This window comes from Lupinus angustifolius, chromosome LG15 (assembly GCF_001865875.1).
Source record: "Lupinus angustifolius cultivar Tanjil chromosome LG15, LupAngTanjil_v1.0, whole genome shotgun sequence".
Taxonomy (NCBI): domain Eukaryota; kingdom Viridiplantae; phylum Streptophyta; class Magnoliopsida; order Fabales; family Fabaceae; genus Lupinus; species Lupinus angustifolius.
In genome coordinates this window covers 20,555,493-20,567,629 of record NC_032023.1, presented here as the reverse complement: position 1 = coordinate 20,567,629, position 12,137 = coordinate 20,555,493, and the positions used below count along the sequence as shown (strand labels likewise).

Genomic DNA, 12,137 nt, shown 5'->3' with positions numbered 1-12,137 from the left:
TGGACAAAAGAATAATATAGAATATGATTTGCCACGTAGGTAAGAGAACCGATTACCAATCGAATCATGCCACGTTTCTAAGCTGGAGAGGCATAGCCAATAAAATCCGTCGTAGAGTTGGGATTTCGTGCGATCGTCTACGTCACAATCCTCTCCACGTCAAAGAGAAGAGATCTAACCAATAAAGTAACACCACGTCACTTAATCCACATCATAAACCCTTATGTTAATCCACGCTGGCAAACCCAAAATCAAATATATAAACCACAAACCGAGAAAGAAACTCTGAAAAAACGATTCAGTGATCGAATCAGAGAAGATCGAAGCATAGAACCGCGATGAGGAAGTGGACGCTACCTTCCGCTATCTTTCTCCTCTCTCTTCTCATTCTCATTTCAGATCAAGGTCGAAAGTTTGAAGCAAATGCGGAGAGTGATTCGGAAGAGGTTGTAGATCTACCTAAAGTGGAGGAGAAAATCGGTGCAGTTCCATCTGGTCTTTCAACGGATTCTGATGTAGTTAAGAGGTATTTGATTTGATTTGATCTATTTTTTTGTTGTTTATTCAAATGTAGTATGGTTTATGATTTTATTGTTGTTGAATTAGGGAGGCTGAGTCGATCTCAAAGAAATCGCTTCGCAGCAATGCGGAGAAGTTTGAGTTCCAAGCTGAAGTGTCGCGTCTTATGGATATTATCATCAATTCTCTGTATAGTAACAAGGACATTTTCCTCAGAGAGTTGATCTCCAATGCATCTGATGTTAGTTCCTTTTCTTTCATGCAATGCAATGCGGTTTTTTAATTAACTTAAGTTTCTGGTTCTGAATTTGAAACTCACTGTGTTGTGTATATTATAGGCGTTGGACAAGATTAGGTTCCTCTCTCTTACCGATAAGGAGATTTTGGGTGAAGGAGATAATGCTAAGCTTGAAATCCAGGTTAGTTTAAATTTTTAAATGAATGTACTAATATATTTGCTTTGTATTCATGTCTTGTTTTTTAAATGGTTGAACGTTTTGTTAAAACATGTTATTGCGTATGATGAAATGACAGATTAAGTTAGATAAGGAAAAGAAAATCCTATCTATTCGAGACAGAGGTATTGGCATGACTAAGGAAGATTTAATAAAGAATCTGGGGACCATAGCAAAATCTGGAACCTCATGTATGTATCTTATGGTATTTTCTGAAAGAATTTCCATTTGCAATGAGGTTTGATGTGTGTTAACTGGAACTATTTACTATATATGTCTGCAGCTTTTGTTGAGAAAATGCAGAAAACTGGAGACCTCAATCTTATTGGGCAGTTTGGAGTTGGTTTCTACTCCGTGTATCTTGTGGCAGACTATGTTGAAGTCATTAGTAAACATAATGATGATATACAGTATGTTTTTTTATACACTTGCAATTGGGTTCTGATTAATATTAGCTCGAATGTTTTTTAAACAACGGACCGCAGCATACTGAATAAAAAATTATTTTACTTTCAGGTATGTGTGGGAATCTAAAGCTGATGGAGCTTTTGCAATTTCAGAAGATACATGGAATGAACCTCTAGGACGTGGAACTGAGATTAGGATACACCTCAGGGATGAGGCTGGGGAGTACTTGGAAGAGTTTAAGCTTAAAGTATGGATCAAACCATTAGCTTATTTATTAATATTATAGTATAACTTAAGAATTTGATTATTGTTATTTATCACGTAATGTAATACTACACTAAAGGCTTTTCTGCATTAATCTAAATGGCAACAATATATACTGTGTATCTACAGCAGGTGATGCCGCCTATTGTCTTTGCTCAAAATTGATAATAGGGTTGTCTTTTAAGGGCATGATTTGTTTCATCTTTTGGTTTTCAGTACCTTCATACTGAGCTTCTGAGTCATGAAACTTCTATATGGGTTCCTCATCAGAAAATTTATGGCTTTAAAAATTAGCAGTTCTATCTTTTTGTATTTTCCTTCCACATATTTCATTTTCTTCTTATTTTTCACTTCTATACTCAATTTCCTCTGGAATGTGGTTCCCTTGTATCACCAGGAGAATTTGAGGTTTGTTAAGCATTAAGGTCGAACTATATTGCTGCATCTGATTCAGTACATGTTCTTTTGACAGGAATTGGTGAAGAGATACTCTGAATTTATAAACTTCCCTATCAATCTTTGGGCAAGTAAAGAGGTTGATGTGGAGGTTCCTGCTGATGAAGTCGAGCCTAGTGAGGAGGAGGAAGATGAATCATGTATGTACAATTTAAGAAGTCTGTTGGGCAATCCCATCATTTATTACCTCTGTTTCAACATTTTTTTTGTTCTTAACATTCTTGTATTTATTATCACAACTTATGTTGCATACCTTATTTCATTTGTTAATCAGCTAAAGCCAGCTCCGAGGAAGAAAGTGAAGATGAAGATGCTGAAAAAAAGCCGAAGACAAAGACCGTGAAGGAAACAACTTATGAGTGGGAACTTTTAAATGATGTGAAAGCTATATGGCTGCGGAATCCAAAGGACGTTACAGATGAAGAGTACAGCAAATTCTACCACAGTCTTGCCAAGGTAGTGTTTCCATCTTCATCATTATTGGGATACTGCAAGGGCGTGAAGTATAAATTCAGTCCGCCTTAAAGTTTGTTAATATTCATAAAGTACTGGATTTATGTGTTCTGCAGGATTTTAGTGATGAGAAACCTGTAACATGGAGTCACTTTACCGCGGAAGGCGATGTTGAGTTCAGGGCTGTCCTGTTTGTGCCACCTAAAGCTCCTCATGATTTATACGAGAGTTATTATAATGCAAATAAATCCAACCTGAAGTTGTATGTTAGAAGAGTGTTTATTTCAGATGAATTTGATGAGTTGTTGCCAAAATACCTCAGCTTTTTGCAGGTAACCTTGTCACGTGCTTTGTTATTGGTTTTGTATTTTTTGGTGATCAGAATGTTTTTCCTTAACAAATGTAATTTTTTTGACTTTGGGAATAGGGTCTTGTTGATTCTGACTCATTGCCACTTAATGTATCACGAGAAATGCTTCAACAACATAGTAGTCTAAAGACAATCAAGAAGAAACTTATAAGGAAAGCCCTCGATATGATTCGGAGGATTGCTGAGGAGGATCCTGATGAGTCCAATGACAAAGACAAGAAAGGTATAGGATAACAAATCTATTGGTTTCTGTGTTGGAGTCGAGCTCTTGTTTCTGTCAGTCCTAAATTTTTAGGCTTGCTGTTTGCCATTCAGAAGTTTTGGTCTTTTCTACTGTTTTTGAAATGTATTTGAGGTTTCATCAATCCCATTTATTGACTTTGCCCTTCTACCACAATGTTTGGTGCAGAAGAGGTATCATCTGATAATGAAGAGAAAAGAGGTCAATATTCTAAGTTCTGGAAGGAGTTTGGGAAGTCCATTAAACTTGGTATCATCGAAGATGCTACTAACAGAAATCGTCTAGCAAAACTACTCAGATTTGAGACGTATGTTACTTAATTCCTGTAATCAAAATTCAAATTCTGTAATGTTATCTTCCCTCCTTTTGTTTGTTAACAACTTTGTTGATACTTTAACTCTTTCAGTTCCAAGTCCGAGGGTAAACTGACTTCTCTGGATCAGTACATCTCTAGAATGAAATCTGGACAGAAGGATATCTTTTACATAACTGGAGCCAGCAAGGAACAATTAGAAAACTCTCCATTCCTTGAGCAACTTAAGAAGAAAAATTATGAGGTACAATTTTCATGCAAAGTCTCTTGGTTTCAAAAAAGTTTTTATTATATGCCTATTACTTTTTCATTTTTTACAAAAATATTTAATCTGTCTTTCTATTGTGCTGAGAAGTGTTTTTAAATGCTTTTTTGATCTGTTGCAGGTTATTTTCTTCACTGATCCAGTTGATGAGTACTTGATGCAATACCTCATGGATTATGAGGACAAGAAGTTCCAAAATGTGTCCAAGGAGGGCCTGAAACTCGGGAAGAGTTCTAAAGACAAGGAACTGAAGGAATCCTTTAAGGATCTTACGAAGTGGTGGAAAAAGTCCCTTGCTGCTAGTGAGAATCTTGATGATGTGAAGATTTCCAACCGTTTGGATAACACTCCTTGTGTGGTAGTGACATCAAAATTTGGCTGGAGTGCTAACATGGAGAGGATAATGCAGTCTCAAACTTTATCAAATACTGCCAGCCAAGCATACATGCGTGGCAAGAGGGTTCTTGAGATCAATCCCAGGCACCCTATTATCAAGGAACTCCGGGATAGAGTAGTTAATAACCCCGAGGTACGTTCTATATTTGAATTCCCCCTTAGCTTTTACTCCCCCCTGTGCTAATAGAAATTGAGATACTAACATTTGAAAACATTGTTGCTTTGTTTGTTATGACACAATAGAGTCAAGCTCCTTTCATTCTGAAGTATTACAGTCCACTCTAGAATTTTGGCTTATTTCTGTCTTTTGCCCTCAGATTTTTGTATTGTTGAATGCATGTTTAGTTGTTTGTGCACTTGGTGAATTAATGGCCTTGCATTTTATATTATGTGCACCTTGGGAACTGCCACACTAATGCTTGATTTTGTATTCTCCTGTAAGAGAGTTCGTCTTGAAGGTTGAGACACTCTTATGTTGCTTTGGCTAGTGAATCTACTACTGGCTTGGTTTTTGTAGTGACTCAATGCTTGAATTATCGGTAGAATTTTGTGGTGTCTATTATAACCTTGTCTATGGCATAAAGATAATATAAGACACTACTTAAATCTTGTTATTATGTTATCCAGCTACCCCTTTCCCTAACAGAATTGAGGTTTATTTGTTAACCCATTCGGCTTACATTTCAGGACGAGAGTGTGAAGCAAACAGCACAGCTGATATACCAGACTGCTCTCTTTGAAAGTGGTTTCATTCTAAATGACCCTAAGGAGTTTGCTTCTCGCATTTATGACTCAGTGAAATCTAGCTTGGACATTAATCCGGAAGCAACTGTTGAAGAGGAAGATGAAACCGAAGAAGTCGAGTCTGAAGAAAGTGATGCAAAAGAAGCTGCATCTACATCAAAGGCTGAGGCTGCTAATGATGCTGCTGATGTCAAGGACGAGTTGTAGATTTTGAAGGTAGCCTTTCCCTTCGTACGGACTCCAGCTTCCCTTTCTTTGTTGCTTGATTTAGCATTTTGAGATAGATGGAGAAAGCTGTGAGCATGAGTTTTTATTTTCATTCCATAAATGTAGTTTGATAAAGGAACGTATTAGTCGTAACAACACTATCCCAGGAATTTTGTCCTAGCATTTAGTTGTCCTTTGAAGAAAATATGCCGTCTTTTATTTTTTTACTTACGTTGTCAACATCAAATTCGTCTGGTCCAAAAATCTTAAAATAGTTTTTTCAACAAAGAAAAGTAAAAAATGTTATTTTACTATTTAACAAATAATAAAATATAATATTTGTACCTAATCAATTAAGCTAAAGATCAAACTACCAAACTTGTTTTTTAATTTTTAAATGAAGATCATTAAACTACCATTGTGTGAGGTATTTGAGTTCCAGAAGTAATCATACTCTGAGAGATTAATACTCTGGGGATAAAACTAGATTAAATGGCTATTAGTTTTTTTTCTCCTTTAAGAATAAAAATGTAATTTCACTTTAATGTTTTGTTTATAAATTTGGATATGATGGAGTGGAATGAACAATAAATGAATAAGAAAGGGAGGGAAACATATGGAAAGTACTCATCTTTTCACACACATCTATATAACATCATTAGCAATCTATGCATTATTTTTTTAAATTACAGTCCGCATCATGGTTGAAAAATGATGTTTTGTCATAAAAAAGATTTCATATTCAACAAAGTATATACAATTACTTAATCGTTCACTAAAATTAGTAAAACATTTGCCTTGGAGTCATTATATATTCAATTGAATTTGCAAATAATTTAATCAGGTGTAATAAATTTTAAATATAGAAGTAAAAATATTAGAAACTTAGAATGAAGGAAAGAGTGCATTTGTAGGTGAGGCTTGAGGACAACTTTGATTGGTGGGTCTGAAATAATAAGATTTCATATGCATAGGGTTAAGGGTAGGCAATACTAGTCTACTAGGAATTGTATCTAAAATGGTGTTAGAGTAAGATGCAGCAATAATTATTCCTAATTAGTGTTGTTGAAAAGTTGAACAATAATGAAAAAGGTGAAGAGATTTATCGGTCAAGCAAAAAATATGAGTCCTGGTCATAAATATAGTAATATACATTTGAATTTCAATTCAAGGCTCTAATTAACTTTAGTAATTCATCCCCCACTTTACTTATAAATCATAAATAAAATAAAATGAAGTACTTATATATGTGATGTGGAGGACACGTTATGTAAGTGATGTTTTCACTTTTGAGTGTTGATATTATATCCAACGGCAACAAAACAATGAATGGAAAATGAGAAGCGTTGATTAGATTGAACAGGTGTGTGAGTGTTTATAACAGAAGAAGTGGGAGTTGTTACTTGTCAGGTGTGCGTGCCCGTTTCTCATTGCATAATTTCCATTAACATTCAATTTAAAGCCCCCACTTCACCAACATAACAAAACCCATACCTTTACCCTTTGGGTAACACTTCTCTCATAAAAAAATTATCATCTCTTTTTTGACTTGGATTTTGGAGGAGAAGAAACGAAATTAGAAGGCTCGAGAGTTATCATACAGGTATATTTTAGGACTTACTTTCCATTTTTTTTCTTTCCCCTACAAAATTCAATTTTCAAACTAATCCTTAATGTTTTACTCAATTGCAACAAATAAATGTTAGATGATATATAATGTGTATAAATATTTAGAAGGATACATAAATATTACTAATATTTGTTTTTTTGTGCTTATAACAATGGCATCAGGATCCATTGTTCCAAAATTTCCTATCCACGTATCCCAAACTAATTATATTACACTAAATAGTTTAAAAATGTTATTTTTATTTTTCGATTTCAAATAAACGTCAACTTTCAATTGATTCAAAATACAAGGAGAGGTAAAAGAAATTGAAAAGCTGATCCTCATTCTTATTAATGAAGGTGATTCTCTGATGACGAGGCAGGAATTAGTACTTTTGTTCCACCCATCCATTCCCCGCTACTCTCACTTCTCATTCTTTTCTCACTCTTATTTATTCTCTCTTCATTCATAACCTTCTAAATTAATAATAATAATAATAATAATAATATATTAACACACTGAACAAAGGTGATGATGATGATGATCGAGTGTGAACCACATATGCAGCTTTCAACTCAGAAAAAAATAGACAAAGGAAAACATAACCCACTTTCAACGCAAACTAAACGACGTCGCATGAAGAAAAAACAATCACCTTCTTCTTCTTCTTCTTCTTCTTCTTCTGGTTCAGGTGGACACACACCAAAAACAACACATTTATATTTGTACTTACTTGTCGTTTATTTTTATTACTCTTTTCGTTATGTCTTTACTTTACATATAATAATAATGTCTCTCCCTTCTTCTATTCTTCATTATATATTTGAGTCATAACAGGTTTAAAGAAAGAGAAGATGAAAAGCTTGAGTGCAGTTTCTAAAGCATTATCAACCTTTCAACACGCTTCTCCTTCTCATAACAGATTTAAGCTAATTCCCAATAAGGTATCTTCTATCTTCTATCTTCTATCTTCTATCTTCTATTATTAATTTATTATATTTTAACTTCTATCTTCTATCTTCTATCTTCTATCTTCTATCTTCTATCTTCTATCTTCTATCTTCTATCTTCTATCTTCTATCTTCTATCTTCTATCTTCTATCTTCTATCTTCTATCTTCTATCTTCTATCTTCTATTATTAATTTATTATATTTTAATTCATACACTTTGTTTATGGAATTTTATTTATTTGGCAGTTTTTGAAGCACTGCAATGGCGTCGATCATGTCTCTGTTCCTCGTAAGATACGTTCAGGTAGGTTAACTTCACGCTAAAAAGCTTCGCAAATATTTCATTTTTTTAAAGAAAAATTAATATTTGCAATTTGTTTTCTGTTTGTTCATTTTGGATTAGAGTTGAAGCAACTTAACTTTATCACTTTAATTTATACTTTTCTTTATCACGTTTATTCTATTGATTCTATGATACTCCCTCAAATAATATTATTTTGAAGTTAAGTTTTCATCTTCAATTGTAGGAGAAATGAAGGGAAAGCTTTTTTTGTTTAATTAATTAATTTAATGCTAAGAGAAACCTTGTTATTAAGGTTGTTTTTTAACGGAATAAGAACATTCGTGCTCTTAAGTTTTCTGATTTTTGTTCTTAATAATACTTCTTGTTGTTCTTAGCAAGGGAAAGTGAGGAGAGAAATAAATGTTGTGGGATAAAAGTAGATGTTATGAAACACAAGTAGTAATAAGAAAGAGGTTTCCTATTGTGCGAAAAAGTATATGCCATTCATGGAGAGTTGTAATGAATTATAAAATAATGTGTGACACCCAAATAAGAATGAAATTGTTGTTCTAAATCAGAGATGGTATAATTGTCTTTGCAAAAATTACAGCGATGAAGAAGCGGAGTAGAGAATCCACTTTAAGTGATTCAGAAAAGGTGCAGGGAATAGAATCTCGCAAAAAAGATGGCATAAAGAAATCCAAAGTGAGTGTTATATGTAAGAGTTCTTTTCCTTTTGCTTCCTTTTGTCAGCTATTCCTATTTCACTTTACTTTTTGTAGAAATCATGGTGGCCCACTAGTGAAGTTGGATGTGGGGCCATCACAAAAGATGAAGAAGAAGTTGCTGAGACTCTCTTCTCCTTCGCTGGAATGTTCCCTAACAATGACTCCAATGCTAGTAAGATTGAACCTGAATGCCAATCTTTACCACAGGACAGTGTTAATGCTACTTTTGAAGGTTATTATCACCCTTACCCATGTTATAAAGTTACATTTTTTTGTTTTCCTATAAATTGTGTGTCATGGATTCAATCAACAAATCAGCAATTTTCCATTATTAATTATGGGATATTTCACAGTGTGCTTGTAAAAATGATTTTGAAGTAACTTGATTTTGGTTAAAATTCAGTTTGAATTGAATTGAGTGGTGAAATTATGTTTGGATTTCATCCTCCTAAAAGCAAAAAATGCTTCTATCAGAACCACATTTCAATCCCAACCACATTTGAAAAATAAAGTAAAACTTGTTCAAAAATCACAAAACCATGTTCTAGGCTTTGAAAATGTGGTTTGGGTGCTGCCAAGTGCAAATGTATTAAAATCAATTAGAATCCATGCCACAAGGATGTGGCAAATTGTGGCAAGTTTGTCATGGCGATTAATTTTTCTATTCTAATTATTTTTTTTCTCTTGTCTTGTATTGTAGCCTCAGGAACTACTCAGGATACAAGTCCTTCTCCTGAAAGGTCACCTAGTGGAGCTGCAAAACTTACTTCATTAAATGAAACATTTGATAAACAACAAATTGATTTTCCCGATAGTGCAAAGTTATTGACTGCATCCCGTAACACTGATCAAAAGCAGGCTACGCCTATGATTGATAAGAGTGAAAATGGCAGCAAAGTTGCATTGCATGACTCCAAATTGTCTCTGGTGATGGGGTGGGTAGTTTTACAGTTGCATTAATGGCATTATAATACCTATTTTCTTTTCATGTCTATTTACATGTTTTATCACCACACTGCAGATTAAATGTGCCCAAACAATCACTGAATTCGCAGATTGAGAAGCAACCAGATATGGAATTTGAGATGGTGGACATTGATAGTAAGCAAGAACGACATGTGGTCAAGGACCAAAAAGAGAATGGTAAAGTTTAGATGGAATATACTTGAAATAAAATTTCTTCTCTTGCTGACTAGGCCAAAATATTTCATTCTTAGCTGATACCTAGATATCTTTGGTTGTTTTACCAGAAGGTCCAGCATTGTGGTCAGGCTTGTCTTCAAGGGCATTTTCTGGGACTAATGCTTCTTATTTACAGTAAATTTCTTGCACTTCAATTCCGTTGACCTTGTTAGGAAGTTTAGCTTTTCCATGCACCCCTCCTCAGTTGCTTTCTCAAATTTGATGGGTTTTTCTTGCCAAGGTTCTCTGCTGCTAAAGCTCCAGGTTGGCTGAATGCTGCTATTTGTGCCTCCAAACATGATGTGATGGAAAGTTGTTCTTCCGGGGTAATGGTAAGAAATCACAAAATTAATACTTACTACTGCTTTGCATGATTAGTCTCTTCTATCTTAATTTATGCACTCCACTCAAGATTGGTTGTTTCGAATAATGCAGATTCCTAAAGTTGTTTCATATAAGAAGTCATGGAAGAGTTGTGCAGCTCATGTTCACATCAGTCATCTTATTCGGAGTTTAGAAGTGTCAAAAGGAGGACAGGTTAAAAAAGAAGGTGAGGTTCGTAAACCTCAACAAATGAGAGTACAACATGTATCAAAATGTGGAGTTCTTAAGGAAGTGGATAACTTAAATGGGATGAGAAATGGAATTAGTTCTGCAGCTGGAACAGTTCACTCTTCTACAAGGAGTTCCAATGAAGCTAAGAATGGTATTATTCAGCAGCAGAGCTATTATCATGACATATCTCAGGCTCCTCCAACAACTACGGTGTATGGTCCTCAAAATCAAGTGAGCTTGTGAATACTTTTGGTAATGATCTATCCTTGCCCCACCCTTCATATGCCCTGATGATTATCCCTTTTCTGCAGAGTTTCAACTTCTTGTCCTTGTCTTCTGGAAATAATGGGTTAAAGGTCAACAATAGTTTTAATAACGGTGGAAGTAGGTTGGAACCATTGTCAAAGTATCAAGTGCCTTATTTTCAGACAATGCAACAGCAGCATGGTCTCATGCCAATTCCTACGCCGCAATGTCAATATGCCTCCACTTCTTACCATGATCAGCATCATGTTGCAGGACCCCAGGTTTTTAATCTTCTTCCATGCTAGATCCCATTATTACATCTTATATTCATGCACTATAAAATCTTGGGTCAAATTTATAAAGATAGGTTAGAGTGATTACATTATGCAACATGATATGAGCAAGTAACAGTGCATACACCACTGATTAATTAAACTATATTGATATCTAAACCCTCTTTAACCAGTCAATAGGAGATTTACTAATATTTGCTCACCTTATTCAATCTCAAATTTGGAGAAGCTTTTTTCTAACATTAAGTATTCTTCTGTAACACTTTAATTGGCTGCAGGTGCGGTTGCATCAACCACATTATTATGGTGGCCCATTAAGTGGAATTGATTATAGTTCAACAGTCTCAAATAAACAACATTACCAAAGCTTCTGGGCGGTGCAACTAGCAGCTCCTCAAGGTAGTTCTGCTGTAAATTACAATATAGCGAGGGCCCGATATCATAACTTGCAAAGTGGATGGCATGGGTCTTCTTCTGCAGCGAGTTCATGTTCTCAAGTCATTGATCCTTGTTGCCCTGAAGCACTAGGATCTAAGATCACTTCAATCTCTGAGCAACAGCTCTTTGCCTTAGCTTCGTCATTGCATCGATCCAGGACAAATGGGTTAAACATTCGTCTTCCTTCCGTATGTGAAGAAAGTAGAGGCAGGTTCCATAGTAGTCCTACCCCATCTCTGCAATTGCTATGTGATGAGCGTATCTGAAATCCAACATGAAGGTAGTTTTCTGCATGGGAAGATATTTCATTGTTTTATTTCTAATTGTACTTAGAAAGTGGCACAAAACTTATGTTATGTGAGTGTAATAACCATGGAGGCGGAAAGGAATTGGTAACAACAATAAATAAAGAAAAAAATTGAAAAGACACCTTACTAACGAATCTAAGCTTTAACCAAATTATGCTAATGCTATACAGTGGCTATTAGGAGTGCATGATTTTATCATCAGAATCTCCAATCTGCTATAAATTACACGCACACAACAATTGTCTTAACTCAGAAGCTACATATGTGGCTCAAGTAAAGGCCTAGGAGTCATAAAAAGCAATTTACTTTCTTACCCCATGTTTGGTAAGCCACTACATGATGAACAAGTATCTCTTTAGCTTATACCTACAGTTCTAGTAATTAATTAACTCCTACTTGTGTAACCAACCCATTTCTCTACTACATATTGTTGTTTGAACCAAACTACACCAA

The 12,137-nt window shown here is 34.9% G+C and overlaps 2 protein-coding genes across 5 annotated transcripts; both read left to right on the top strand.

Moving 5' to 3' along the window:
• LOC109327972 (endoplasmin homolog) lies at window positions 291-5,322 on the top strand. 2 transcript variants are annotated; one of them, XM_019561182.1, is made up of 14 exons: window positions 291-526; window positions 607-760; window positions 858-938; window positions 1,054-1,165; window positions 1,258-1,384; window positions 1,491-1,629; window positions 2,119-2,242; window positions 2,377-2,558; window positions 2,672-2,887; window positions 2,983-3,148; window positions 3,338-3,473; window positions 3,573-3,723; window positions 3,866-4,273; window positions 4,828-5,322. In XM_019561182.1, the coding sequence occupies exons 1-14, from the start codon at window positions 339-341 to the stop codon at window positions 5,089-5,091; spliced, it is 2,448 nt and encodes an 815-aa protein (XP_019416727.1). In that variant the 5' UTR covers window positions 291-338; the 3' UTR covers window positions 5,092-5,322. The 2 variants fall into 2 exon arrangements, with proteins under 2 accessions (XP_019416727.1, XP_019416726.1); XM_019561181.1 differs by having other exon boundaries at window positions 3,335-3,473.
• On the top strand, window positions 7,125-11,792 carry LOC109327504. Of its 3 annotated transcripts, none has more exons than XM_019560678.1 (11): window positions 7,125-7,644; window positions 7,898-7,955; window positions 8,545-8,639; window positions 8,717-8,894; window positions 9,363-9,597; window positions 9,684-9,805; window positions 9,913-9,979; window positions 10,086-10,170; window positions 10,280-10,630; window positions 10,711-10,926; window positions 11,217-11,792. In XM_019560678.1, exons 1-11 carry the CDS (start codon window positions 7,555-7,557, stop codon window positions 11,640-11,642), a joined length of 1,923 nt encoding a protein of 640 aa, XP_019416223.1. In that variant the 5' UTR covers window positions 7,125-7,554; the 3' UTR covers window positions 11,643-11,792. The 3 variants fall into 3 exon arrangements, with proteins under 3 accessions (XP_019416223.1, XP_019416222.1, XP_019416221.1); XM_019560677.1 differs by having other exon boundaries at window positions 7,126-7,644; window positions 9,369-9,597; window positions 10,086-10,176; XM_019560676.1 differs by having other exon boundaries at window positions 7,127-7,644; window positions 10,086-10,176.

What these genes read in the sequence shown, in the direction of transcription:
- LOC109327504 (XM_019560676.1), top strand. Translation starts at nt 7,555, where the DNA reads ATGAAAAGCTTGAGTGCAGTTTCTAAAGCATTATCAACCTTTCAACAC. An exon ending in ATGGCATAAAGAAATCCAAA is followed by an intron (nt 8,640 to 8,716) that starts GTGAGTGTTATA and finishes TACTTTTTGTAG; the next exon opens with AAATCATGGTGGCCCACTAG. An exon ending in TGTTAATGCTACTTTTGAAG is followed by an intron (nt 8,895 to 9,362) that starts GTTATTATCACC and finishes CTTGTATTGTAG; the next exon opens with CCTCAGGAACTACTCAGGAT.
- LOC109327972 (XM_019561181.1), top strand. Translation starts at nt 339, where the DNA reads ATGAGGAAGTGGACGCTACCTTCCGCTATCTTTCTCCTCTCTCTTCTC. An exon ending in ATGCTAAGCTTGAAATCCAG is followed by an intron (nt 939 to 1,053) that starts GTTAGTTTAAAT and finishes ATGAAATGACAG; the next exon opens with ATTAAGTTAGATAAGGAAAA. An exon ending in TGGAAGAGTTTAAGCTTAAA is followed by an intron (nt 1,630 to 2,118) that starts GTATGGATCAAA and finishes TTCTTTTGACAG; the next exon opens with GAATTGGTGAAGAGATACTC.